Source organism: Tiliqua scincoides, chromosome 2 (assembly GCF_035046505.1).
Source record: "Tiliqua scincoides isolate rTilSci1 chromosome 2, rTilSci1.hap2, whole genome shotgun sequence".
Lineage (NCBI taxonomy): Eukaryota > Metazoa > Chordata > Lepidosauria > Squamata > Scincidae > Tiliqua > Tiliqua scincoides.
In genome coordinates this window covers 118,195,155-118,221,923 of record NC_089822.1, presented here as the reverse complement: position 1 = coordinate 118,221,923, position 26,769 = coordinate 118,195,155, and the positions used below count along the sequence as shown (strand labels likewise).

The window sequence follows — 26,769 nt, the reverse complement described above, 5'->3', positions numbered from 1 at the left end:
GGGCAGCTCCTTGAGTTGCAGTAGCTGGGACACCCAAAACTGGAGGAGGTTCCAGTAAGTTGCCTGATTTTGGTGTTTCTTTGATCACTCATCGACCCCTTTTATGATCAGGACTCTTCCTGCCTGCCCCTCAGAGTGGGATGTGTTGATTGTAGAAATAGGAAGGAAGGACACTTACTCTGTCCTAGCTCATAGGGTGTAATCATAGGCAGGCTTCTGTTCCTATGCCTGCTTGGAAGTAATTCCCATTACTTCCAAGTAATTAATGAGATTTCCTCCCCAGTCAAATGTGTATATGAAACCTTGGAGCAAAAAGTGGGAGTACAGAAGTAGAATAAAATGCTGAATTCTTTTTATGTGTTCTTGGTAAGCAGTAGCTAAACCCTAGGGCTTTTCATTGAGAGGTTAAGGCTGCAATCCTAACTACACTTTCCTGAGAGTAAGCCCCATTGAAGAAAATAGGACTTACTTCTGAGTAGACCTGGTTAGGATTGTGCCCCAAGACTACAGAACCTGGAAATTTGTCTTCAGTCCAAGATGGGGGCTGAATTAGGCTGTGCAAATTCAGTGAGAGAGCAGACTTGTATGTTTGGAGGCATTTTTGTGACCATTATTCATATATTGTGGGATTGAAACAGTGTTCCACTGCTGAGCTCTGGCTCCAACTGGAGAGGGCACTACAACCTGGAGTTCATTAATTTGGATTTCTGCTATTTCAATTGAAATGAAGCCCATCAATGCAACTGTATTTATATGCATTTATCTCTTGCCCTTTCCAGCACCAACTAAATTGTAAGCTAGGGAAGGAGGCCTGCTTGTGTTTACATTGTTCTTTAATGCACACTCTACTACCATCCTATAATTTTAACAACTGATATAACTTACAGCCTTAACCTATGCATATCTGCTCTTAAGGAAGTTCCATTGAGTTCAATGGGGCTTACTCCTGGGTCAGTGTGGATAGGATTGCAGCCTTAATATGCTTAACAAATACATATAGGAACATCTGAGGCTAGGCCTGGGTAAACAGTGGTTGATTTTGAGTGTGCCTCAAGCCCACACACACCTCTTTTCCAGGGCTCAATTTTGTGTCATGTGGAGCGAAATAAAAGAATAGCCTTGCCTTAATGCAAACTGACTTTCTGCCCTGATTGTAGACCACTGGTCTCCAAAACTCAGCCTGGGGGCCAGATGCAGTCCGCAACAGTCCTCTGTCTGGCCTGCAGCAAGCCTCTGGTCCCTTGCAAGCCTCTGGCCTGCTGAAGCAAATGTGACCAGAACTGTGCTCTAGTTGCATCTGGAAGGTGTTCTGAGTGCCAGGGAGGCCATGTGCCTCCCCTCAGAATGCCTTCTAAAGGCCTAAAAACATCACTTCCTGGCGTTCCTGAAAAACCAGAAGTGATGTTTTGGGGCTGTCTGAAGGCCTTAGGCTTTCTAATGTATTTATTTAAGTTTTATGTTTAAAATTTATTTTTCTGGCCCTTGGCACTATGCCAGATACTTGATGTGGCCCTCTGGCTGAAAAGTTGAGACTCCTGTTGTAGACTAAGGACAGCCTTCGCCACACTTCTGGTATTGCTAGGGGGGTGAGGTTTTCAAATTGGAGTGTGGCTCCCTGGGTGGTGTAAGCCCCTTTTAGGTGAACCACTAATAGCAAGAGCCCCCCTGTTAATGGGATTCAAGGCTCACGTTTTCGTACTGGGGATGACTGACCGGTTTCTTGTTTATATGTGCTGACCCGGGGGCATCATGCCTGAACAAAGCTTTGGACAGAGGCTGCGACTGTGTCCACGCTTACCAGAGATGAAGCCCCATTGACGATAATGGGGCTTACCTCTGAGTAGCCAGGCATAGGCTTGGGCTCTTAATCCCTCCGGCGTGGGAACGCTCTGTGAAGGAAGGAAATGCACTCTGCACATGCTTAGGGGGACTCTTCCTTCTCGTATCATCCATCCACTGTGGAGCTCTGGCACGGGCAGGGAAATGCCCCCGGCACGACACGCCCAAGAAGCACCCGCTCTGGGCTTGCAAGGGAGCCCCGGCTGACGCGGTGCGATCTCAGTGCGGGGAGGGGAGAGCCGCGAGCCGCATGCGCTGCTGCGGCTGGGCTGGGCTGGAGTCGGAGGGCTCCACCTCCTATTCTCTTCCTCCTCCCGCCGCCGCCACTGTTGTCGGCCATCGCTGTCATCCAGAAACGGGGAGCCGCTTCAGGTACTCTCCCTCCCTCCCTGCCTCCCTCCCTCCGTGGGCAGACCTCCCGTGCCCCCCCCAGGCCCCGTAATGTGCCTCCATCCCATAATACCGCCTCCCCGGGCCCTGTCACCATGGAAACAAGCCACCCACGAAACCCTCTTCTCCACCCCTCGGTGTGGAAGGTTGGCATCTCCTTCTCCAGTGATGTGGTCGCCATGGAGACCCGCATCCCTGTCAGTCTTCTGCCTGGGAACATCTCACTCCATCCCTGCGTCACTCAGCCCCCACTCGTTCTTCTGCCCCCCTTCCCGTCACTATGGAAACCAGCCAAAGCCATCTCGCTGGGCAGCTTCACTCCTTCCTTGTCTGCCTCTCTCCCCAATGCCATTGTCAGTGCCCACCCCAAAGTCTTCACAAGATCCAGCCCACCCTCCTAAAGTGTTCACGGGATCCAGCCATTCCCCCTCCTTGTCCCTGCTTTTCATCCTCCTAATTCTGTCCCAGACACCATCAGCCCTTCCCTCCCTCCCTCCCTCCCTCTCTTCCTGCTGCTTCCTCCCTGGTCAGGGTACTGTGAGGAAGCAGCCCACCCAGCCTGCTGCAACGTCCTGTTGCCACAGATGCTGCATGTTCACTGCTGTCTCTGGCACTGAGAGCCAGAGGCCTGGATTTGGCTTGCACAACCCCCAGTTGCTGTTCTCTTAGATAGCTAGTCTAATGCAGCCATGGTCAACTTGGGGCCCGGCCCCTCTTCTGCCAGGCTGCTGTGACGCATCTCTTCCAGATCACCAGACCTGGTAGGGCTGCCAAAAATTAGTAATACAATAATAGACTGTAGGGGCCAGATGGCACTTCAGCAGCCCTGTGAGCTGCTCTAATGTTATGGAAGATTTTCTGGCCTACATCTCTTTAATATATTATTGTTGCCACTATGTGGAGGGGACATTCTAGCTCCTTTGTGTATTATCATAATCTTTCTTCCTCCTCTGAAAGAAGCTTAAAGAAGAAAGTGGTTCTGAAAATTGGGTGGACAAATCTCCCCTACTGTTTACCCCCTTTGGTGAAAAATTATATATCACCATCATCCATATTGGCGGTAGACACTGCCATCATCTGCTTGGATTGGTTCCCACTCAGAACCACTTTCCCAGATCTGTATTTTAATGCAAGAGTGAATTGTACTTTCTCTATCCAGTGCTCCTGCTCAATCCAGGAAACTTAGCAGCAAAGATGTCTTAAAATGTCAATACTATCTAAGCACCTTTGTGTCTGGTAGGGGTATGTCGTGGATGGACCATCAAATTGCCTTAGGCTTTAATAGTTTCCCACACCTAACTCTGACTTCTCTGTCACTTTCCGGCTGCAGGCGCCCACTTACAAGCTCCCCTGAGCGGCCAGTGTCAGTGTGGGGTATGGCCGCAGTTTGGCAGCAGGTGTTAGCTGTAGATGCCCGGTAAGTCTGCTGGGTCACTCTTGGGGGTGGCTTGGGCACAGGTCTCTGCCACTGGGAAGAATGAGGTGCAGAGAAAGTGTTAGATTGATGCTAGATCAAATTGGCATTGGTGGTGGAAGGATATTTTGTGCAAGACCCTTGGTTCTCTATTTGGTGAACATCTCAACAATCCAGATACATGGCTACAAACACAATTCCATTCTTATTTTAGATTAATTTCTCCTGATGAATTGGTCACCCTTTGGAACTGTCTTTGCAATCAATTACAAAAAGTATAATAGTTATTCCTACACAATTCGTACTTGTTAGGAATTGTGTTGCTCTTAGCAAGTCCTGAAGAATGCTGAAGGGTCACTCTCTTTAATCATCTTGATGGGGGGCAGGGAGAAAGTGGCCAATATTTCAGTGGTAGCAAGTCTATGTGTGACAGCCCCAAATCTGTAAAGGGGATTTCGTTTTGCATGTGTTCTTCACAGCCGAGTACTGACCCCAGCATAGTAATACAGGGCACTGTGCTGCAGGGAGTCTTGCAGGAGATTCTCTCCCCTCAGTTGGTACTTGCCCAATATGAAGAGCAATAGGAATGGGGGGGAGGAGATTCAACCAAGGTGCTGCAGACTGAGGTGTCCTATAGCTGATGCACCAACCCCTCTTGCAGGTACAACGCATACCGCACCCCAAACTTCCCGCAGTTCCGCACACAGTACATCCGCCGGCGCAGCCAGTTGCTGCGGGACAACGCTAAAGCCGGCTACGACCCCTCGCTCCGTAAGCAGTACCTGCGACTGCGCAGCCAGCTTCTGGCCCAGCGCTACGGCCCCCTCTCAGAACAGAGCAGCTTCCGTGCCTACAGCAACAGCATTGTGCGAAGCAGTCGTACCACACTTGACCGCATGGAGGTAAAAAGGGCCCTTGTGTCTCAGGGAATATCCATCTAGTGTGTGTGGCAGGGTGTATCCTGTGTTTAACGAAAGCTCCAGGGGAGCTAGCCCTTGTGTAGAGGGGGGCTGTAGGTGCTTTGCTGAAGACACTGACATCCACACTTGTGAGGAGAGAATGGCTCCAAGTAAGCCTCCTGCTATTTGCCACTCAGGGCCATCTGAGGTTCTGCTCCATGCAGCACAGCATCCTTTACCACTATGATCAGGGCCATATATACTCTGCCCCCAAAGAAACTAAATAATATATGCATAACAGACATGTGGGAACTAAGTGTATTTGCATGTGGCTGCTCTGCATCATTTCTCATTCCAAGTTTTTAAAGGATTTAGAATTCCTGGCAAAGACTAGGGATTACAGAGGGGACAGAAACAGAGGAATGCAGAGGTATGGCATTGGAAAGGGCAGAACGGTTCTTGGAAAGGTTAGGGAGCGCCCCTCTTGTTCCAGGAGCTTCACTGGAGAGTTCCCCACATTTTCAATCATGATGAGCAAAAAGGAGAGAAAACAAAATATGGGGTTAGTGATCTGTTTCCCATAGCAGAGCATTGCTGCAGCTTCCTCTTCTGAATTCTTGCCCTGTTTGGGCATTGGCCTTACCCTGCTTCCTTCAGCATAGCACTTCCCTGTAGTATGTCTGTCAGTTCCTTGCTGACTGTTATGTGTTGTGCCATAGGATTTTGATGACGACCCAAGAGCACTGGGTGCCCGTGGCCACCGTCGTTCTGTCAGTCGAGGGTCCTACCAGCTGCAGGCACAAATGAACCGAGCTGTTTATGATGAAAGGTATAAAGCCAATAGAGACTTCATCTGGGGCTAAAAGTGGGCATACAGTCTTGTGTTTATCTCAAGCTACTCTTTGTTTGCAGCCCAGATTTCTGATCAGGAAGGACTGGTATGTTACTTGTTCTGACCTAGGTATTAGTGATTCAGTCAGAACAAAGTGTTTGTGGGTCTCTGCTTCTATCCTGCCCCAACACATTGTTAGAAATGTAGTTGACAGTGTATTCTCATTTTCCTTAGTGTTTTATGTCTTCCTTCAGACCCCCAGGCAGTGTTGTCCCCACTTCGGTGGCAGAAGCCAGCCGTGCCATGGCCGGGGATACTACACTAAGTGAGAACTATGCCTTTGCTGGCATGTACCATATCTTTGACCAGCATGTGGATGAGGCTGGTGAGTAGAGCAGGAATTCAGTAGCAAGGGTATTGGGGATTGGGTGCAGTTGTCCACAGATGTCACGCTAGGGTATAGGATGTGAACCAGGCTGACATAAAGATCTTTCTTTGCAGGGAAAGATACAGGATAGATGACACCCAAGGTTCCACACCAAGTACAGGGATTATTATTTCTGCCTTCTTAAGAGTGGGGAATGAGGGCTTTAAGAAGGGGAAAAATGGGGAAACAGCTGGTGCTTTTGCATGCCTAAATACTGTTCAGCACAATATTCAGTAGCCTGGCACAGTGCTGCCCCCCCCCCAGCAGTACTCACTTAGTCCTCAGACAGCTGGGTAATTGTGTTTGAAGGAGAAAGGGAGTTATGATTGGTGCCTGGCATGGGGATGGCTGTAGATGTAGAAAAATATCTAAGAATCTGAAAGTCTTTCAGAGTGATGCTGTTCTGTCTTTGCCATCAACATCTGACAACCATTTTTTCTTTCTCCTTAGTTCCAAAGGTTCAGTTTGCCAATGACGACAAACACCTGCTAGCCTGCTGCTCTCTGGACGGCACTATCTCAGTATGCCAGTTAGTACCCACTCCCCCTGTGGTGTTGCGAGTACTGAAGGGGCACAGTCGTGGAGTGTCTGACTTTGCCTGGTCTCTCTCCAATGACATTATTGTTTCTACTTCGCTTGATGCCACTATGCGCATCTGGGCTACAGAGGATGGCAAGTGCATTCGGGAAATACCAGATCCAGATGCTTCTGAGCTGCTCTGCTGCACCTTCCAGCCAATGAACAATAATCTCACAGTGGTGAGTGAAGATAGTGTCTAGGACATGCTGACCACTTAGGGGATTCCAGCTTTCATGGAAGTGGGGTTTTTGCCACCACTTCTTAGACAATGCAGACTTTCTAGTTTAAGATCAATTAACTAGTTGACTTATTCAAGACACTATTGATTTTTTTTGCTTGTGGCTGATGTGGGCAGGTAGGTTTCAGGTTATAAGACAAGGGTACTGGTATTTTCACTGTTATGCTAGGGAAGCATGGTGGAGAAAAAGGGCCAAAATGCAGTGAAGAATGTAAGAAGCTGGTACACAGTGCATGTGTGCCGTGTTCCCTCTAAAGTGCATAGCTGCAGGGCCATGTACTACCCAACCAAGCTCCATGCGGCACAGCGCTTGGTAATCCTGAAGTTATGTAATGGTGACATCACTAAATGTCTGGAAGCAGCATTGCAACAAATCACAATGCCACACAGCTGCCAGAGGGATTAGTACACTGGCATGGACCTCTTAGAGGGAATGCTGCATGTGTTCTCCATCCCCTGCTCTATAGAATGACACTGATGTCTTTGTCTATCCATGAGGTGGGGAACGGAAAGCACAACCTCCACGTGGTGAACATTTCAACAGGGAAGAAAGTGAAAGGTGGTTCTAGCAAACTAACGGGCAGAGTGCTGTCTCTCTCCTTTGATTCCCCTGGTCGTATCCTCTGGGCAGGTGATGACAAAGGCAGCATTTTTTCTTTCCTCTTTGACATGGCAACAGGTGAGACTTGAATGGGGTGGGAAGCCTAGTAGGGCAGGGAATTGGCTAATACTCCCTTTGGCTCAGACATGACCCTCTGCTTCCTGCCCCCGCTTTGCAGGAAAACTGACAAAGGCCAAGCGGCTGGTGGTTAATGAGGGCAGCTCTATCACCAGCATCTCCGCACGCTCCTGGATCAGCCGAGAAGCACGTGATCCCTCTCTACTCATCAATGCATGTATTAACAAATTGCTGCTGTATAGGTGAGGAGAGCCTTTCACAGCACCATTCCTCTAGCGATGATGCATGTGCTCTAATTGTATATAGAGTACTGTACCAAAAAGGATGGAATAAATACTGGTCTAATAGAATCTCAAAGAAACTGTAAGCTATGATTAGTTTATTTGGTCTCTGTTCTTGCCATTTTTCTGATAGGGTGGTAGACAACGAAGGAACTCTTCAGCTTAAGAGAAGCTTCCAGATACAGCAGAGCTCCCATCCTGTTCGCAGTATCTTTTGTCCCCTCATGTCCTTCCGCCAGGGAGCCTGTGTTGGTAAGTACCCATGGGGCCACTGCAAAGAGAACATGGGGTCAGTAGGCTCTTTCCTTGTGATTTCATGGGGTTTTCTAGCTTCCTGCAGTTCTTGTTTCATGTGGTTGCCATGATAAGTGGCGCCTGATTGCTGTAAGTTTAGAAAGCAAGCAAATTCGTCCTTTGTAAGGAATGCAGTTTGTTCTTGTCCCGTCTAATGACTCCTCTTTGTGCATTTCAGTGACCGGCAGTGAGGATATGTGTGTCTACTTTTTTGACGTGGAGCGAGCCACCAAGGCTATTGTTAACAAACTACAGGGTCACAGTGCTGCTGTGCTAGATGTCAGTTTTAACTGTGATGAGAGTCTGTTGGCTTCTAGTGATGCCAAAGGCATGGTTATTGTCTGGAAGAGAGAACAGAAATAGCATTCTCTGACAAGAGGAAAGAAGTACACTTACAGGGTAGATTGTTATCAGAAGCAGCTTAGGTGGAAGTCAGGAGGCCTGAAAAGGCCTTAAGAAGACCCACCTCTTCTCCTTTTGTTGGTAGTTATACAGCTACAAATGCTGAGCACATCTCTGCAATGAATTAGTGCCCATTGCCTCCCTGCTTTTCAGTTAATATGACTCTGTACTGCAGACACAATATTCAAGAAGGTTATTTTCTGAGAGGTTCTGCTTTCTGCTATTCAGTTTTATATCTGTGATCAAATGTGCAGGTTGTCCTCAGCTGATGTGCAGGTTGTAAAGCTATCACTGTCTGCTACAAGGGATGAACAATGCCATAGGGTCCTCTCTTGCTGACTGTTGACAGAATAAGACTTTGGACTTCAGGTGTGCTCTCTGACTCATGAGCATAGAGTCCAGTGATCACAGCTCTGATTAATAACCACCTGCTCTTCTGTGGTATGAAACTACCTTGTTCTACCAATAACTCATTTCCTCCTAGAAATGCTAGAACTGGGAATTGTACACAGCATTGGTTAAAGCACCATACTCAGTATTATGTCACACCAAGGACATCAAACTCCAGCAAGCAACACTTTTGCTTTGCCTCTAGTAAGGGCCAAGCTGAGGTATCTACGTGAAAGGATGAGCCTGCATCGATCTACGCATATAACTTACACATATCTGCAGCTTCAACTTTGTGCACAGGCTTCCCTTCAATTCAACAGAATATTAATTGCTCAGTTCTAGACTGGGCTCCAGCATGCTTTTCAGGAGCAACTGACAATGACCGAATGTCTACCTATTACAAAGAGGAAAAAGTTACACATGGTCAACATAGGACTTTTGTCTGAATCACCATGACTGATTGAAATGCTGCTATTAGTTGTTGGAGAATTTTACATAAATGTTGGCTGGATTACTCCTGATGACAACTACATGCACAAACAGTGCTCCTACTATCCTATTTCTACAAGCAGACAAAGTAGAGTCTGTTAAAGTGAACTTGGCAGCTACTTAAAAGGCAAAAGCCAACTGGTTTCTCTTCCATAGCATGTATGATATTGTGTGTGTGTGTGGGGGGGGGGGTGACGTGACTAACTGTATTGAAACTCTTTTGTATTGTGGCTGTGATAAGTAGCTTTTTAAAAAAATTGTTTTTCTTTTCAGTGGTTTAGGAGAAAGTATTTTTACATTCACTAAGCAGCACAGGAAAAGGTGACAAGTGATGCTTGGTTAAGTAAGTTTTTCAGGCAGGTACCTGGAAGATAAAATAGCTGACTAGGGAAGCTTCATACGTTAGTCCCATAGTCACTTCATGAAGAAGGATGAACCTAGCTGAGGGGATCATATTCATGCAGTGTGTCAGCCACATCTCTCCATCAAGTCAACTATACAGACTACAGCAATGGTGAGAGTCAAGAGTATACAGTTGAGGAATGTGTGCTAATGGCAGGTAAGGAAAGGTGGTAATTTGTAAAGCAGTCATTCCAGCTCTAGGAAAAGAATATTAACACATGTACAGGATTAAGAATTGTGATCAATCCATAAAGGGACAGAGTTAAAAGTAATGCAGGAACTTCAGACAAACTTCCATGCAGTCTGGATGCTGGTCTAATGAATATAGCTGCATTTCTAATGAATTAACTGCAATTGCCTTAGATCTAATTTAAAAATAAAACTGATGATGTGACTTTGACAGATGGTACTGCTTTTTTCAGTACTTTGGAGAACTACTTCACTGACCATATTGAATTGTTAAGAGTTCTGCTTTAGCAGTATATCTGCATTAAAACATCTAGCACACGGAGTTCCCATTCACAAAATGCAGAAGACCCTGACCAATGACAAACAAATAAGGTCAGGGGGCCAAACATATCCATGCAAGGCAAACTCCAAAAGTGCATGGGCTAATGATGATAGGTTTCCTTGTGCTGGTGGCAGCAAATGTGCAGCACCTGAGGCTGACAGGCTGCGGGCCCCTGGTTTGTTTTTGTGGGGAGGTGGCAGAGGATTACATCTACTAAAGTCATCAACATTCTCAGTAGCTGTCTGTTGTAATAGTGCATGGTATGCAAAGGTTCAATTGGTACAGAATATAGGGGGGAAAGCATTACCTGGCATGCAATTTAAAGCAAAACAAAACAGAGCACCCCTTTACCAGGTAGCTGCTTCAAGTAATAGTTTCCATAGTGTGAAAACCAATTCTGCATGCACTTCATTAAAGGGAAAGCAAACTTGATGATATTGTGAGAACTTTTCATTCCTTAAGCTGTGAAGAGTTGGGATATGCTTACTGATATGTCTAGCAGTGTTTGACAGGGATAGAGGCCAAGACCTTCCTTGCATGTTGAATGGAAATGCTGAAACACTTAACCCCATCTCCACAATTACATCTTAGTCTGGCATCAAGCCTAGTATTCTACATGGATACTGAAAGTGCTGATTCTCTATGAACTACATTTAGAGAAGCCACACCCAGAAATTCCCCATAATTTGCATCAATCTGCAAAAGTGAATATGGGAAGAACAGCTCATCAGTTCTTTTGCCATACATCTAGAACAGGGGTGCCCAAACCCCGGCCCTGGGGCCACTTGCGGCCCTTGAGGACTCCCAATGCGGCCCTCAAGCAGCCCCCAATCTCCAATGAGCCTCTGGCCCTCCAGACACTTGCTAGAGCCCACACTGGCCCAACGCAAGTGCTCTCAGTGTGAGGGCGACTGTTTGACCTCTCATGTGAGCTGTGGGATGAGGGCTCCCTCCACTCCTTGCTGTTTCATGTCTATGATGTAGTAGTGGCAGCAAAGGAAAGGCCAGCCTTGATTTGTACAAGGTGTTTTATAGGCCTTGAGCTATCGCAAGACCTTCGTTCATATATATATAAGTTCATCTTTAATATAATCCTTTATGTAAATTTATTCAAATTTTAAATGTAAATTAATTCTTTTTTTCCCCAGCCCCCGACACAGTGTCGGAGAGATGATGTGGCCCTCCTGCCAAAAACTTTGGACACCCCTGATCTAGAAGATAAGGAAGAAACACTGTGTAGCTCATTAAATACTAACACATTTATTGTAGGATAATGTGCCACAAGATGCTTTGTAAAATGTTGTGAACATAATGAGCTGCAACTTCCAGACAGGTTACTACACATTAGCCTGTAGCGGCAAAAACACATAGTTGGTGTAGTTTTGATGACTAAAAGGGAAATCAATGCTACAGTACAATTAACTGATAGTAAAGCATCGCTTATGTGTACCAAACCAAAATACATGGGCACTGCAACTAACAAAACTCTCTTTGCTGTGCTAAAGAATCCACAACTCAATGAGCTGAAGAGCTGGTATAACTATCCCAAATTTGTTAGGTTGCTTCTCTGTCACAAACACACACAGAGAGAATGATGCCACTGAAGTCAGAGGATTTGTGTTTTGTTTTTAAAGAAACAACCAGTATACAGCTGGGACAAGCAAAATAAGGAATGAATTCAACCATCTAATTCAGGTAATGGCTCACAATTCAACAACTTCACCATGGTATCAAAAATCCAACTGCTCCCAGAAGCTAGATTCTTTACCCCAACCCACTTTGAAAAATATATATATTTTTAAAAGTCATTTTAAAAGCAAATGCATTTGTTAAGAGGCAACATTGTGGCTTTTTAATTTGCATAGGAGTTTGGTATTAAGTGCGACTTCAAGTACGAGTTATACGGGACTCTCTCCCGCATCCTCATGGAAAGGAGGTTCCATGATTATGTCGGGATAGACAGCAATCATATATGGCACATTGAGGTAATAGGCAAATCTATTTTTTAAAAAGTCAAGAGGCTGTTTTCTCACCTAGCTGTACTGCAGCCAGGAAGTGCTTCTTTTTTAAAATCAAGACTCCTATCCCTTAAAAAACCATACTGAAAACACAGAAATAGTCAGTATTTCCTGACACAGGGCACCTGTAATCAAGCCTTTAAAACAATAAGAAGCTATAACCAAAGTTCCAATAAGACTCTTGCAGATTTATGATGGGAGTTCTGTTTTAGTCTGCTGTTTTCCAGCCAGCATCTCAGCAGCAAGTTCAACAAATCAAGCCACTCTCTTGCCTACCAAGGAGTTCTTCAGCTGCCATAAGAATATTCCTGTGTGGCAACAAGAAGCAGCCAAGTGTAGTTGGGAAGCACAAGAGATGTTGATTGTTGTGTTCTGTGCAGTATGTGGTCCCAGTAATCAGTTTTTCAAGCACATAGGTTCCTGACTCTTACACTCTTTCTGCAGTCTTTCAGCAGATGCCAGCCTGTCCCTTGGCTTCTAATCCAAGTCTGACCAGACATCTTCCAAGAAAAATCGGCAAAGAACTAGAAGAGATATTTCCGGCAAGACTCTGTGCCACATTTACACTCAATGCGCATCCGCTTCTTCGGCGACCCAGCCAGGCCTCCTACTAGACCAAAATTAGAGTCCATTCTTGTGCTCTCTGCATTTACTGGGTCAACTGTGGGAGAGAAAGGGTAAGGTGGAAGGATTAGCACTGAAGTTAAGAGCTCTTACTTTATAAAAGATCTGACATCAAAGATGATAGCTCCTAGCAAATGCCCTGATAGCAAGGCTACCTATTGGTCTAACAGACCAAGCTCTGGCTTGTGCCTATCAGAGTAACTTCTAGTTATACGCTCTTAAGAAGACGAGAAGATACCTAAGTAAAGTTATGAGCAGAGCAGAGCAACAGTACTCAGAGTACTGTACTCTTTTGTACTCAGCAAAAGTACTCAGCAACAGAACTCAGAGGAAAATAAAAAATCTAGTTAACAGTTTAAACAGATCTCCAGTCCCCATCCCAGCCCTTCTTCACAAACTACACTGCATTAGACTATGATAGGTTCCAATATGCTCCCAAATTCTCCAGCCCTGGCCTTCTTACCTTGCATGTTATAGTCAAAGGTGAGTTCTTCACCAACACGAATAGGCCGAGTAGCAAAAAAGGCAATGCGTGGCAGCCGTTCATCTAAATTTTCAATGAAGACGTTGTACACTTGTAAATTGGGATTACACTGGAAGTAGAGAACACAAAGATGAAAGAAAAAACCAAGACAAATCCTGGATTAGAAGTTATGTTGAGGAAATTCCTTTCTTTTCATTGTGATCTACTCTACTCACACTGTGGTTGACAAAATGTGAAATGTTGCCATAGTAGGCAGCATCCACTGTGTATACATCCTCTACATAGTCCAAGTCAAACAGGTAGGTGGCACCCTGTCGGTCATAGATCTGACCTCGTCTTTCAGCCTCCTCTGAAGTGATGATCTGGAAGAGATGGAAAAGGCAGTGAGCACTGCCAACAAAAAAGGAGCCGTTCCTGCTTTCTGCTGTGAACTATTCCTCTAGCTCCCTGTACTTCTCCCATTTCCTTTAGAAAGGTTTTGCCTACCCCTACACCCTTTTACACATTCCCAAACATCTTAGTCCTGTCTGTTGTCACCACCTCCATTAATTATTCAAAAGAAGCTCTGATTTCCTAAAGCTCTGATGGCAGGTTCCTCATCCACTGCCCTAAAGCCATTTCCACCATGCTGGTTACAGAAAGAATATTTTAACGTTCAGGATTATCAAACCACCTAAACTTTTCTATGTCACAGATGGCCAGTAGATGGCGCCAAAGTACCTCTCCACTGAAGTACCGGTAGGTTGTATTCTTTCTAGCAGACAAGTTGGACAATATCATGGGGTTTTTGTCCCATTGTAGCCTCCTTGTTGATGTACATTATAATTTTTATAAACAGAAATATTATTTATTATTATTAACAGTATTTATATACCGCTTTTCAACTAAAAGTTCACAAAGCAGTTTACAGAGAAAAATCAAATAACTAAATGGCTTAAATATATAAGCAAGTCTCTTTAATGCTTTTATCTTTTGGAGTAAAAAATTAAGTGCTGCATAAGACTACAATGAAAAGGGATTTCTCATTTTAATCCGAGAAATAGTATAGCAATTTCTGGACTAAGCAGCTTTTTTATAAGAAGACTTTACAGGAGACAAATTACTAGCTGCAACACCATCCAGAAAATTCTTTTTTTCTGGACCTGTCCAGTTGCTTGCCCTGCTAATTCAACAAGAAGGTCAAGTATCCATTCACATGTGCATTAGCCCTGGAATTCAGAAGACCAACTGCTAATTTTTGCACAGAAACAGAAGGCAAGCAGACAATACTTTCATTTCATAACTGCATTCTCTCACTAATTTCACAAGAAAGTTCTCAGAATGCTCTTCGTAATAAGGCACACCTCTGCAAATAAATCAGTTCCAAAGATGCCATCCATCCTAGTACTTTACCTAATATCCCTGCGCAAGACAAGCTCTCCTTATAGGAACTTTCTAAATTTCACCATCTAAGATTGGCTTCAACCTCATACAATGTGTACTTCAGTGTTTCTCAAAACGTGGGTCAGGAGCCAATTTCAGGTGGATCCCCATTCATTTCAATATGTTATTTTTAATATATTAGACTTGATGCTACCATGATCTGCGACTGCATTTGGGGAAATATTACAGATCTGTACTTTAAACAGGCTATGTATATGCTTTTAACAGTGATAGTAAATGGGACTTACTCATGGGTAAATGTGGGTAGGATTGCAGCCTAGGATTGTTCAAAATTTTCCTGCTTGATGGTGGTAGTTGGCAACCTTCAGTCTCAAAAGACTATGGTATCACGCTCTGAATGGTGGTTCTGGAACAGCGTCTAGTGTGGCTGAAAAGGCCGATTCAGGAGTGATTGTTAAAAATTTTCCTGCCTGATGATGTCACTTCCTTTCATGACATCACTTCTAGTGGATCCTGACAGATTCTCAAATACAGATTCTCAAAAGTGAGTTCTGGTGCTAGAAGTTTGAGAACCACTAGTCTACTTAGTAGTCTACTGCATTTTACACACATTAGCTGGCATACACTAGGTTCCTATCCCTGTGATATGTGTACATCAACACACATGCCATTATTACATCAGCACTTGGAACACGCTAACTTAGCTTGATTCTTTTTTTCAGTAACCCGGACCACAACTAAACTTCTTCCACATCATGCCTGTTCATCTTACCTCTCCAACATATTCCATGACAAAGCTGTTCTTGCGGATCTTCTCCAGTGTGCGTACACCCCAGCCACGCCCATTATCCGTTCGGAAAATGCAAAGGTCATAGCGAATGCCTTTCTGTACCACACGGTTGGGGCAATCAATTCCACAGCTGCACCGAGAGTTACACTCATAGACAGGCATGCCAGCCTTGATCTTCACTTGGCCCAGCTCATTATAGGCAAATTTATGGTGTGAGGCACCAGGGCAACAACCACCAGCTGCTTCTGACAGACAGTCCCGGCACTCACAGCCCACAGCTACCTGGTTGAGAGTGATGCCCTCTCCAACCTTATACTCGTTAATGTAGACAAAGTCCCGGGGAGGTCCACTTAAGTCCACCTCATTCTCTACCACGATGCGTCCTTTGTGGTTGCGCTTTGCATTGAGCTCATACTCCCAATGCTGCAGAGCCTGCCGCTGTTTGGCCTTCTGTACTAGGTAGTTGGAGATGCCTTGGTCAAGTATGCGTACATTCTTTTTGAGCTTGCCTCCTCGTCGGATCAATGCCTGCTCTAGGTCCCGGTGGAACTGTTTGAGGATACTAATGCAACGCAGGTTCTTACGGGGTTCCCAGGTGTTATCTGAATCAGGGTAGCCCCGCCATTTCACCAGATAATATTCCTCGTCCTGAGGAAAAAAAATAACAATGCCATGTCAGCCTAAAACATGACAATAATTCTCTTTCCAGCATGGAAAGCAAGACTTCAAAAAGTTTCCCAGTAATCCCTTTTTCTCTAACCTACTTAAACCCAAAGCCAAGGATCAAATTCAGGAGTTCCAAAGTAGAATCATACTCTCCTAACAGCTTCAATCCTTTGACAATCTTGGACCTCCATGCAGAGGAGAGGAAAATTTGCTCTCCAATTCAGTAATGCCTTGCTAAGAGTAATGTGACCTGAAGCAGTAGGAGGAAAAAAACCAAACTAAAGCCAATTAATACAAAGTCTCAGTACAGAAACAAAGAACTAGTGAGGAAGACAACAGTAAAGTGGGGAAAGCATGAGAAACTCACCCGAACTTTCTTGTAGTCACACAGATATTCCACTTCAAAATCATAAAGATTTTTTCTGGTGATGCCCAAATTAGGACAACACACCTTCTCCAAGCGACATAGATCCTGGAGCTGGGATAATGTTGATTTGCAACAAACAGCGGAGGCTACAGATAATGGAAATGAGTAGAGGAAATAATTATGCACTGTTAGAACACATATACCTTTTGACACAGAAAAAAAAATACACTTCTTTGTGTGGCTCTATCACAGTTTACCTGGAGATCATAAGGGGGAAAAGAGAATACTGAATCTGACACACATTTCTGAGATTTCCTTCAGGGCACAACAGCATCTCAAGAGCGATTTGAGCAAGTATGTTAAAAGGCACAAAGTACTATATACCCAGATTTACCTCTGCACCACAGTCCCTATTCTAGCACCAGCCTTGCTTCTGCTATATTTAACCATTATTATCAAGAACCACAAAGATGCAGGCACAGTGTTTCACTTTCACTTTTGTACCTAACTTGCTCTTTCTTACACACATGCACTTAATGGCCAAGAATCCCAAGGCAGGGCTAAAGCCACCTCAGCTCTCTTAAACACTCTTGTATATAACTCAGCTAGCATTCCTACACAACAGCCTATAGCAAAAAAATGATAACATGGCACAGGACTTGCCCTTGCACACTTATGACAGCTGTCATGACATTTTTCTTAGTTCCATCCTGAAAGCCTGAATAGAAATAAACTCAAGGCATCCTAGCTGCTTAGAAGTCCAAGCAACATACATTACCATGATACAATGACCATTAAGCAAAGGATCATTCTTAGCATGTCAGTTCTTCCAAAAAGCTCAGGTGCTATGAAATGTTTCATTAAATTATCCTATCTTCAAGAAAAAGTGGATGAGAGAAAATTGAAAGGTAGCAGTTGAGCCTTTTGAACAACTCATAGCCCATTCATGAAAGAAACAAAAACACTTGCCAGTTGGTAATTTATCACCAACAGAATATTCCCAATGGATTTTTATAATATAAAATAACATACTCCATATAAGGAGGAAAGCAAACACAAAATATGATTTCAAATTTATCAGTCTTAAAACATAGTAATATTCTGTGGCACCACAGCTTTCTGAGCAAGATTACTCCCAAACCTACTCCCAAACCTCATCACGCTAACAAAAACCTTCCAATCTCTAGCTTAATTCACACTTATCAATCATTGCACCTAAAGTATATTTTTTCAATTTAATAGTCCATCTTTTTAAAAACCTTTACTTAGGTCAACCTACAGATTTTTAGGACAACATGCTAATACAGGAACAATATGTTAATGTTGTAAAATCAACAAAACATGCAGGTAGGAGAAGACAGAAAACAAATTCAGAATAGCATTCAAAAAAATTTGCTGGAAAAGGAATTAAGTTCAGGCCGCTTGCCAAAAGTCAAGCAGAGTTTGGGCAAGACAAGCTTCTCTTAGCAGGGGCCATCACAGAAAAGTCTCAGCACCATAACAGAAAAGTACAGTCTGTAACTGAGAGATCAGAGGGGCATGAAACACAGCCTCTGTGGATGATCTCAGGGTCAGGTAGTTTCATAAGGGTGGAAGCAATGGTAAGATACTTTGATCCCAGGTCATTTGTGGCTTTAAGGCCCAAATGCAGAGATTAAATTGAGCCAGTAACAAACTGGTATCCAGCACAAATGATCTAGTATGAAAGTTATAGATGCTACAAACTGCCACATTAACTAAGCATTTCAGCAGCCACATTCTGGACATTGAAATTTCTGACCAGTGTTCAAAGGCATTTGAACTTATAGCACATTATGGTTTCTACTGTTCACAGAATAGGCTCACAATCTTGCAATCATTTTAGCAGACTTTCTTTGCAAAATTGTAGTCTGAATTCAACACTCTAGGGCAGGGGTCTCCAATCTTTTTGGCCAGAGGGCCACATCAACTATCTGGTGTGGTGTGGAGGGCTGAAAAAAAAAATTTAAATAAATAAATTAGAGATGGAACTTAGATGAGTGAATGAATGAACGAATGGCCTAATTCATTCAACCTCTCTGGCCCTCAGAACACCCTCCAGACACAGTTCTGGTCATGCTCAGTTGAGTGGGCCAGAGGCTTTCAGGGGACAAGAGATTGGCTGCGGCCAGAAAGAGGCTACCCCCCATATCCTCCCACACCCCATGCCCATTACCTTCCATTTTCTTCATTAACAAGCAGTCATGATTCTTGTTTTTACAGGCATTACAAGAGGAAACTAACAAGCAGCCAGCCTGCACACTAGGGGAACTGTTTGGCTTCCTGTTAAGGTTCACTTATTCTTCTCCCCCTAGTGTGGAGGTTGCCTGCCTGCATAACATGTTCCAATTGTCGCATCCATAAAAGGAAGACACATTACTGCTTGTTCATGAAAAAAAACAGAAGGTATTGGGCACAGGGGGAGGATGCTGAGCATTGTACCTATAGTGTTCCCCATATCCAGTTTTCATATCCGGGGAAGGGGCTGAAATGGATCCCCCACAGATATTGGGGGACACCTGTATTCAGGTTTGGACTTTTACAACCCACTGACTAGAGAAACTGTGGGGCAGCCTCCAAGAACACCCTTGCACATGCCTTTGCCCTTTCAATTGCAGGATGCAATCTGGCCCCCTGGGCCAGGGTTCAGAAACCCCTGCTCTAGGGCATGGGTGATAAAATCCCATGTGTACCAGCAATTAATGCGACAGCAAAGTTTTAAGACACTGTTTTGCTCAACTTGTCTTTTCACTTGCAAGAATGTAATTCCTTTCAAGCATATAAAGCTGACTGCATTAGGTGAAAGGCTAGTACAGAGAGCTTGCAGACAGGGGTGGGTGTGATAGGATATGGATCACTGGATTTTGCAAATTAGCATATTGTTATCAAGCCCTTGCAAGATAGAAAATATAATGCACTAATAAAAATTGGGAGGACAGTTACAAGTGCATTTCAAAGATTTAACTAGAAGACTTATATTTGCCCTACTCTGGGACAGACAAGTTGATACCCAAAAAATTCAAGCCGAAAGGAGGGCATTTAATTTAGGCAAATCCCTTTATTTTGAGATTCCCCTATAGCCCATAACAACCATTTTCAACCACTGTGTGCCATGAATGATCTGCAGGTGTTTCACAGGAGTTTGAGGGAGGGTCATCGGAGGATGTAGAGATGTGAGCCTCCCACCAACAGCATGGTGTGCCTTGTCCAAAAATTGATGGTGTGCCTAGACAATTTTAGTACCTTGTCAGTATGCCATGAGATGAAAAAAGTTGAAAAATCACCAGCCCAGGAGTAGTAGACAGGTCAGGTCAGTTTTTTTTGTTTTTTTTTTTAATGTTTCATCATTCCCCATTCTTGGAATTGCCAAACCAGAATTGCAGGCTAAGTACAAGTTTAATCAGGAAGGTCTACAAAGTTAGCAGGATCTGGAAGACTCCCCCTCTGCTGGCCTAAGACTGCAACACTACCCACACTTTTCTGAGAGTAAGGCCCACTGACTACAATGGGACTTACTTCTGAGTAGACAGGCATAGGACTGGGCTCTAACTCAAGTTCTGACAGGCCCAGAGTTTGAGTGGCCTTCTGGGCAATTGCAAGGTCATCCAGTGGGGGAAGCCTGGGTCAAAAGTCAGTCTTCTGGGGTTTGTCCCAAGAAGGGAGGGACCCTTCAAAGGCACCTATTAAGGGTGATTAGGCTTTCCCTGCAGCGGGAGAGGGAAGCAGGTCTCTTGTGTGCTCCCTGACAGCCCAAGCCTATGCGTGTCTACTCAGAAGCAAGCCCTATTAAAGTCACTGGGGCTTACTCCCAGGAAAGTGTGCCTAGGACTGTAGCCTCAGAGCCCAGTCCTATGCGTGTCTACTAAGTAGTAAGCCCCATTAGAGTCACTGGGGCTTACTCCCAGGAAAGTGTGGGCAGGACTGGGCTGCGAGGCACCTGGTGGGCTACTGTGAGATGCAGGAAGCCGGACGAGCTGCGCCCTGGGCCCGATCCGGCGGGGCTCTTCTCAGGAAGCACATGGCGACATAAGAACATAAGAGCCCCGCGAGCGGCAAGGGGAGGGAGGCGGAAGGGGGGGCACTGCAGGCAGAAACGTGGGGGTCCCAAGAGGGCCCTCCTAGGTCGGCGACAGAAGCGAGGACTCGTGGGAGGCAGGGCGCACGGGGGGCTGCGTCGCCTGACAGGCTGCAGCCGCCTCAGCCAGGCTCTGGCTCTCCGCCCGCCCTTTTCTTTCCCGCTCCCAGCGCGCGAGGCGACCGGTGGCCACGCCACGCACGCTGCGTCGCGCGCTCCCCCCCGTAACGGTCGCGGGCTGCCGCCTCCGCCTCGCGCCGCCCAGAAGCGCTTCGACACGCGCTGCGCGGCTCTCGCCCTCGCGACACCAACGGCTCCCGACCGCCGCCGCGCGCTCTGCCCAGCCTCGCTCACCTTTTAAATTTTCCGCCATCTTGAGCTTTTTTTATTTCCCTCCAGCCACTGAGGCCGCCAGAAACTTTTCAGTTCACGAGAGAGCGAGCTGGCCGGGCCGGGGCGGGGCCTGCAGCGCGCTCCGCATCGCTGCCATTGCGCCTCGCCTCTGAGCGCTAGCCCTTCAGCCCAATGGCAGGTCGGGGGCCGCCCCAAGTCCCGCCCCGCAGCCGCGAGGGCCGCCTCCGACCTCCCTTGCATCGCCCCCAGCGGGGCCGGCGCGGAGCCTGACAAGTCGCGTTTGCCGGGCCGGCTGGCTCGCCGCTGCCACCGGCACCGCGCCACAGCCCCATCCTACGCGTGTCTACTCAGAAGTAAGTCCCACTAGATTCACTGGGGCTTACTCCCAGGAAAGTGGGCATAAGAACATAAGAACAGCCCCGCTGGATCAGGCCATAGGCCCATCTAGTCCAGCTTCCTGTATCTCACAGCGGCCCACCAAATGCCCCAGGGAGCACACCAGATAACAAGAGACCTCATCCTGGTGCTCTCCCCTACATCTGGCATTCTGACAACCCATTCCTAAAATCAGGAGGTTGCACATACATCATGGCTTGTACCCCATAATGGATTTTTCCTCCAGAAACTTGTCCAATCCCCTTTTAAAGGCGTCCAGATGCCATCACCACATCCTGTGGCAAGGAGTTCCACAGACCAACCACACGCTGAGTAAACAAATATTTTCTTTTGTCTGTTCTAACTCTCCCAACATTCAATTTTAGTGATGTCCCCTGGTTCTGGTGTTATGTGAGAGTGTAAAGAGCATCTCTCTATCCACTCTGTCTATCCCCTGCATAACTTTGTATGTCTCAATCATGCCCCCCCTCAGGCGTCTCTTTTCTAGGCTGAAGAGGCCCAAACGCCATAGCCTTTCCTCATAAGGAAGGTGCCCCAGCCCCGTAATCATCTTAGTTGCTCTCTTTTGCACCTTTTCCATTTCCACTATGTCCTTTTTGAGGCATAGGATTGGGCTGTTAATGTGTACAAAAAAACACCAGAAAAGAGGCATGTGGCACCTTAAGTACGAACTACATACTCAGACTAAGAAATGTGTTAATACAACGTTGAACACATTGTGCCACAGAAATACACTGTGCTGTGCCCCCTGCTGGGACCATCAAATCCTGAACCAGCCAGTGGGGAGCAAGAGGACAAAATCCTGACAGACATTTCTCCCCTCTGTCCTACTTCTCAGCCCTTTTCAGTTGCGAATTCTCCTGGTTTGATTTTATGTAAACAGCTCTGACTGGGAGCCTTGTCAGCTGAAGGGCAGGGTACAAATAAACCTGTAAACAGTGGAACCAAAAGGCCATGGAATTCAAGAGGCTTGTCAGTGGAACTTAATTCCATGTAAACACACATCAGATTGGGTTGCCAGTTATTTGAAAGAGCACAATTTTGTTCCTTGACATCATGTCCCACTGACATCTGAGAATTTAGACCTTGGATCTAAAAGGGATGATGATTTTTCATATGTCCCATCAGTACCTGTTTTCTGGCATATGTACTTGGTGAATCATTGCACCAATTTTGTCTTTGTGGGAGCTGTTGACTATCTAGAAGTTTAGTTTTGGAAGGAAATAGTCATTTCTTGATTCTTCCTCACATGTAGGTACATGCACACACTTATATGCATAAAATGTGAGTGCATTGATTCCTCACCCCATCCTGCCCCGCCCCACCTCACCTCGCCTCTACTATGAGACGAAATGCTGTTAAATGTTTTCCAGACAATTGAAGCTGTTCTATAAATACCACAATTGTAAGATAAAATGTTCTCTTCAACCTCATTATTTTAAAAAACTAAGTGTTACAGTCAGTTTTGTGTAGCATCCACAGGAACCCACAAGTACAGGGTGACCACTGTGTCCCCTATGCTGGCTTACATGGCTTCAATCCTAAATCACAGCCATATTTCTTAGTAATGTGGCAGTGCTACAACTGCCTCTTCTGTTCCTGAATAAAGGAGAAGCCCATGTTTTTTGAGATAACTCTGTACTCAAAGTAAAAAGAGAGCAACATAAAAGAGGAAGTACAGACACCCTGCAGGAGAAACTCTATGCTGTTGATCTTTAAAACAGCTTTTTGTCAGGAGGGGGGCAGGTTTGGCAGTGCCAGCACATAATATATCCAAATCCCCTTTCTAAGCCTGATCCAAGGCTGTTCTGGGCACAGTCATTGGCAGCCAAATCCTATGATCAGGCTGTGCTGCTGTGCTGTAACCACGTTACAGGGCCCTTGAGGTCCATCTACAAGGAGCTCCCTCTCCTGAGGTTATCACCAGACTTGTGAAAACCAGACTATGTGATATAGAAAGGCAAGAGATTCTAGGCGCAGCTCAGAAAAAATGTTCCTCTCTGAATTTTCAACTTAACTTAAAAGTGGTCAACAACCAAAATATCTGTCCCTCCTAATACACCCCCTGGAGAGAAGGGCCTTTACCTTGGCACGCTGTAATGTGACCCCCTCTAATGACTTACATAGCAGATTTAGAAATGCCTCCTGGGAAGATCGTTTATGTAGCTGCAATTTAGGCGAAGTAGAATCTTCCACACACATTATGTTGCACTGTCCCAGATATCAAGCATTAAGCAATTTCTCCCTTACTCCATCCTAAAACAGGGCATTTTGAGAAAGATATAATTCAATTCCTTCTAGCAGGTGATATAGAGCATACAACCCTCTCAGTCACACAGTTCCTAAATTTGAGTATTCTGAATCGAGCCAAGCTTTCTGTACCAAGTAGTCACTGAGTAGGTTACATCTTGGCAAGATCTGCAGAGTAACCTATTGTTTTCTGTCTTTTAATAATTCATGTTTGTACGTAAAATGTAATGTACGTTCATTTCTGTGTGTACACATAGGTGAACACATATACATATATTTGGGTACTACTTAGGTTTATACTCTCCCTACGATTTCTGTACAGAGTCTTCACCTATCAAATGTTTATGCCTAATAAAGGTTTTGTTGACTGTTGACTGACACGTTACAGGGCTTACACAGTGGTAAATATAAATTATTTTTATTTTTCCTATTTGCCCTAGAGTTGCTCCCTCCCCCCATCATTGGATGCAGCGCGCACCTTTTTGGAGTGACTGCATCAGCACTGGTGGCAAGGGAAAGGATTGGGGCTTTTGCATATCTAAAAATTTTCTTTCTTTGTCATGATCATATATGATCATATCATATATATGATCATATGATGAATATATGAATTTCATATGATATCATATGATCATATATGAATTTCAGATGGAAAGCTCTTCAACCTCTCCAGACTGAGAGCAAAGTCCAAAGTCCAGCTGAAATGTCTGCGTGACTTCCTCTTTGCCGACGATGCAGCTATCACTACCCACTCTGCCAAAGATCTCTAGCAGCTCATGGATCGTTTTAGCAAGGCCTGCCAAGATTTTGGACTGACAATCAGCCTGAAGAAAACACAGGTCATGGTTCAGGATGTGGACTCACCTCCCTGCATTACAATCTCTGCACATGAACTGGAGGTTGTCCATGACTGTGTACCTTGGCTCAACGATCTCCGACACTCTTTCTCTCAATACCGAGCTAAACAAACGCATCGGTAAAGCAACTACCATGTTTTCCAGACTCACAAAGAGAGTCTGGTCCAACAAGAAGCTGACGGAACATACCAAGATCCAGGTCTACAGAGCTTGCGTCCTGAGTACACTTCTGTACTGCAGCGAGTCGTGGACTCTTCACTCACAACAGGAGAGGAAACTGAATACTTTCCACATGCGCTGCCTCCGACGTATTCTCGGCATCACCTGGCAGGACAAAGTTCCAAACAACACAGTCCTGGAACGTGCTGGAATCCCTAGCATGTATGCACTACTGAAACAGAGACGCCTGCGTTGGCTCGGTCATGTCGTGAGAATGGTTGATGGCTGGATCCCAAAGGATCTCCTCTATGGAGAACTCATGCAAGGAAAGCGCCCTACAGGTAGACCACAGCTGCAATACAAGGACATCTGCAAGAGGGATCTGAAGGCCTTAGGAGTGGACCTCAACAAGTGGGAAACCCTGGCCTCTAAGCGGCCCGCTTGGAGGCAGGCTGTGCAACATGGCCTTTCCCAGTTTGAAGAGACACTTGGCCAACAGTCTGAGGCTAAGAGGCAAAGAAGGAAGGCCCATAGCCAGGGAGACAGGCCAGGGACAGACTGCACTTGCTCCCAGTGTGGAAGGGATTGTCACTCCCGAATCGGCCTTTTCAGCCACACTAGACGCTGTTCCAGAACCACCTTTCAGAGCGCGATACCATAGTCTTTCGAGACTGAAGGTTGCCAACTATATGAATTTACCCCGTCTATGTGTAAGTAATTGGAGTAACTACTTACTATAACACCTTTCCCTTTAAATGCCTCCCTGATTTCTTTCGCAAAGTCAAGATTACCCTCAGCATTTTGTTCAAGAAGTTATGAAGCATATCCCCAGTGTTACAGTACTACATTATTTTGGGATCCTGGCATTTCCACCCACAATGATTCTGTGGCGGAGTCTCTTCCCCTATGTTTTCTAGTTTTGTAGATTCGCCCCCAGTGTACATTCCTCCCAGTCCTTTCTATAGAGATTGTGACCTGGACTAACCATAAGCCACTGGTTGTCTCCATTTCACCAGGATTTCATTATGCCTGCTATATCTCATTTGTAGTTCAGCACTCTAGTTCTCCCATCTTGGTTCAGAGGATTCTAGTATTCACATATAAACATCTATATAAGATTCAGCTTAAGAAAGTAGTTGGCGTGTGTTTTTTACCTTGCATCTTTAACTCACTGGCTTGTTGTCCTGACCGTTCACATGCTCATTTCCTAATTGTACCCTTCCCTCTTCAGAATGATCTGTATTACATTTACACCCTCTTCCTCTAGGGATACTTCGGCCTGAACCAGATGCTGTCAGGTTCCTGTCAGCTTTTCCCCAGGGGTCAGTATAAAAGCTGCTGTACCACAGTACTAAGTGCCAAGCGGTTTGTTTCCATTTCAGTTCAAATGGAGCCCATCCAGTTTGCAGTGGCTCAGCTTGTCCCAAAATATTCCCAAGAGCCTAACAAATGCAAATCCCTCCTGACATCACCTTTTCATCCACACATTGAGTTCCCCCAGCTCCTCCAATCTAGCTGGCTCTGGGAACTGAACAGGTAGCATTTTTGGAAAATGCAACCCTGATGATAATTTCCTTCAGCACCCTACCTAGCAACCTAAATTTGGATTCCAGAACTCCCACTTATATCTCCCAGTGTATTTGGTGCTGACATACATAACAACTGCTGGTTCCTCTTCAGCACTGTAAACCTGACTATCTAGGCAACATGCAATATCCACTCCTTCACACTCAGAAGGCAGATCAGCATGCCGTCTACATGCCCGTCCCAAACTTATCTCTCTGTGTTCCTAATGAAACACTATTAAATTCACCCTTACCTCAACACCAAGGATTGTCCCTCGTATGAGTCATCACCCAAGGATCACTTACTTCTTCAGACTGATGTCCTCCTTCCCCAAGACCATCATTACATCAGTGGATGTATTACATCACATCAGTGGATGTATTACATCAGTGGATTGGTCATCCTGGGAGTGGGACATGCATATCACATCCCTGAAGGCCTCATCTACAAACCTCTCTGCCTCTCTCAGCTTCTCCAGGTCAGCTATCTTGACTTCAAAGGATCAAAAGTTTGCAACCAGGCAACCCCAGTTCTCACTAACACTGGATTTTCCTGTGCACAAAATTGTTGGCAATATCAGTTATGCTTTTTAGGGTGTAAGAAAGCAGAGGTGCTCCCTGAGAACCAGGAATTAATTGCACTGATGAAACACCTACAACTTCTGCTAAAAAGGCAGATAGTCATACATATGGCACT

The 26,769-nt window shown here is 45.3% G+C and overlaps 2 protein-coding genes across 6 annotated transcripts; one reads left to right on the top strand and one right to left on the bottom strand.

Annotated features, from left to right (window-relative positions):
• Positions 1–10,498, top strand: WDR13 (WD repeat domain 13). 4 transcript variants are annotated; one of them, XM_066615925.1, is made up of 10 exons: positions 1–54; positions 3,560–3,646; positions 4,305–4,545; positions 5,262–5,371; positions 5,629–5,759; positions 6,252–6,559; positions 7,117–7,297; positions 7,398–7,539; positions 7,712–7,830; positions 8,051–10,498. In XM_066615925.1, exons 2-10 carry the CDS (start codon positions 3,606–3,608, stop codon positions 8,233–8,235), a joined length of 1,458 nt encoding a protein of 485 aa, XP_066472022.1. In that variant the 5' UTR covers positions 1–54; positions 3,560–3,605; the 3' UTR covers positions 8,236–10,498. The 4 variants fall into 4 exon arrangements, with proteins under 4 accessions (XP_066472022.1, XP_066472024.1, XP_066472025.1 ...); XM_066615927.1 differs by lacking the exon at positions 1–54 and adding an exon at positions 2,140–2,211 and having other exon boundaries at positions 8,759–10,498; XM_066615928.1 differs by lacking the exon at positions 1–54 and adding an exon at positions 2,140–2,211 and having other exon boundaries at positions 8,529–10,498.
• Positions 10,499–12,405: 1,907 nt separating this feature from the next.
• On the bottom strand, positions 12,406–20,923 carry SUV39H1 (SUV39H1 histone lysine methyltransferase). Of its 2 annotated transcripts, XM_066615929.1 has the most exons (6): positions 20,846–20,923; positions 16,399–16,544; positions 15,348–16,013; positions 13,408–13,554; positions 13,172–13,301; positions 12,406–12,745 (listed from the first exon to the last, which is right to left on the bottom strand). In XM_066615929.1, exons 1-6 carry the CDS (start codon positions 20,862–20,864, stop codon positions 12,609–12,611), a joined length of 1,245 nt encoding a protein of 414 aa, XP_066472026.1. In that variant the 5' UTR covers positions 20,865–20,923; the 3' UTR covers positions 12,406–12,608. The 2 variants fall into 2 exon arrangements, with proteins under 2 accessions (XP_066472026.1, XP_066472028.1); XM_066615931.1 differs by lacking the exon at positions 13,408–13,554.
• Positions 20,924–26,769: the final 5,846 nt, after the last annotated feature.

What these genes read in the sequence shown, in the direction of transcription:
- WDR13 (XM_066615925.1), top strand. Translation starts at nt 3,606, where the DNA reads ATGGCCGCAGTTTGGCAGCAGGTGTTAGCTGTAGATGCCCG. An exon ending in GTGTTAGCTGTAGATGCCCG is followed by an intron (nt 3,647 to 4,304) that starts GTAAGTCTGCTG and finishes CCCCTCTTGCAG; the next exon opens with GTACAACGCATACCGCACCC. An exon ending in CCTCTTTGACATGGCAACAG is followed by an intron (nt 7,298 to 7,397) that starts GTGAGACTTGAA and finishes CCCGCTTTGCAG; the next exon opens with GAAAACTGACAAAGGCCAAG.
- SUV39H1 (XM_066615929.1), bottom strand. An exon ending in GTGACTACAAGAAAGTTCGG is followed by an intron (nt 16,014 to 16,398) that starts GTGAGTTTCTCA and finishes TTTTTTCCTCAG; the next exon opens with GACGAGGAATATTATCTGGT. An exon ending in CACATTTTGTCAACCACAGT is followed by an intron (nt 13,302 to 13,407) that starts GTGAGTAGAGTA and finishes CTCTACTTCCAG; the next exon opens with TGTAATCCCAATTTACAAGT.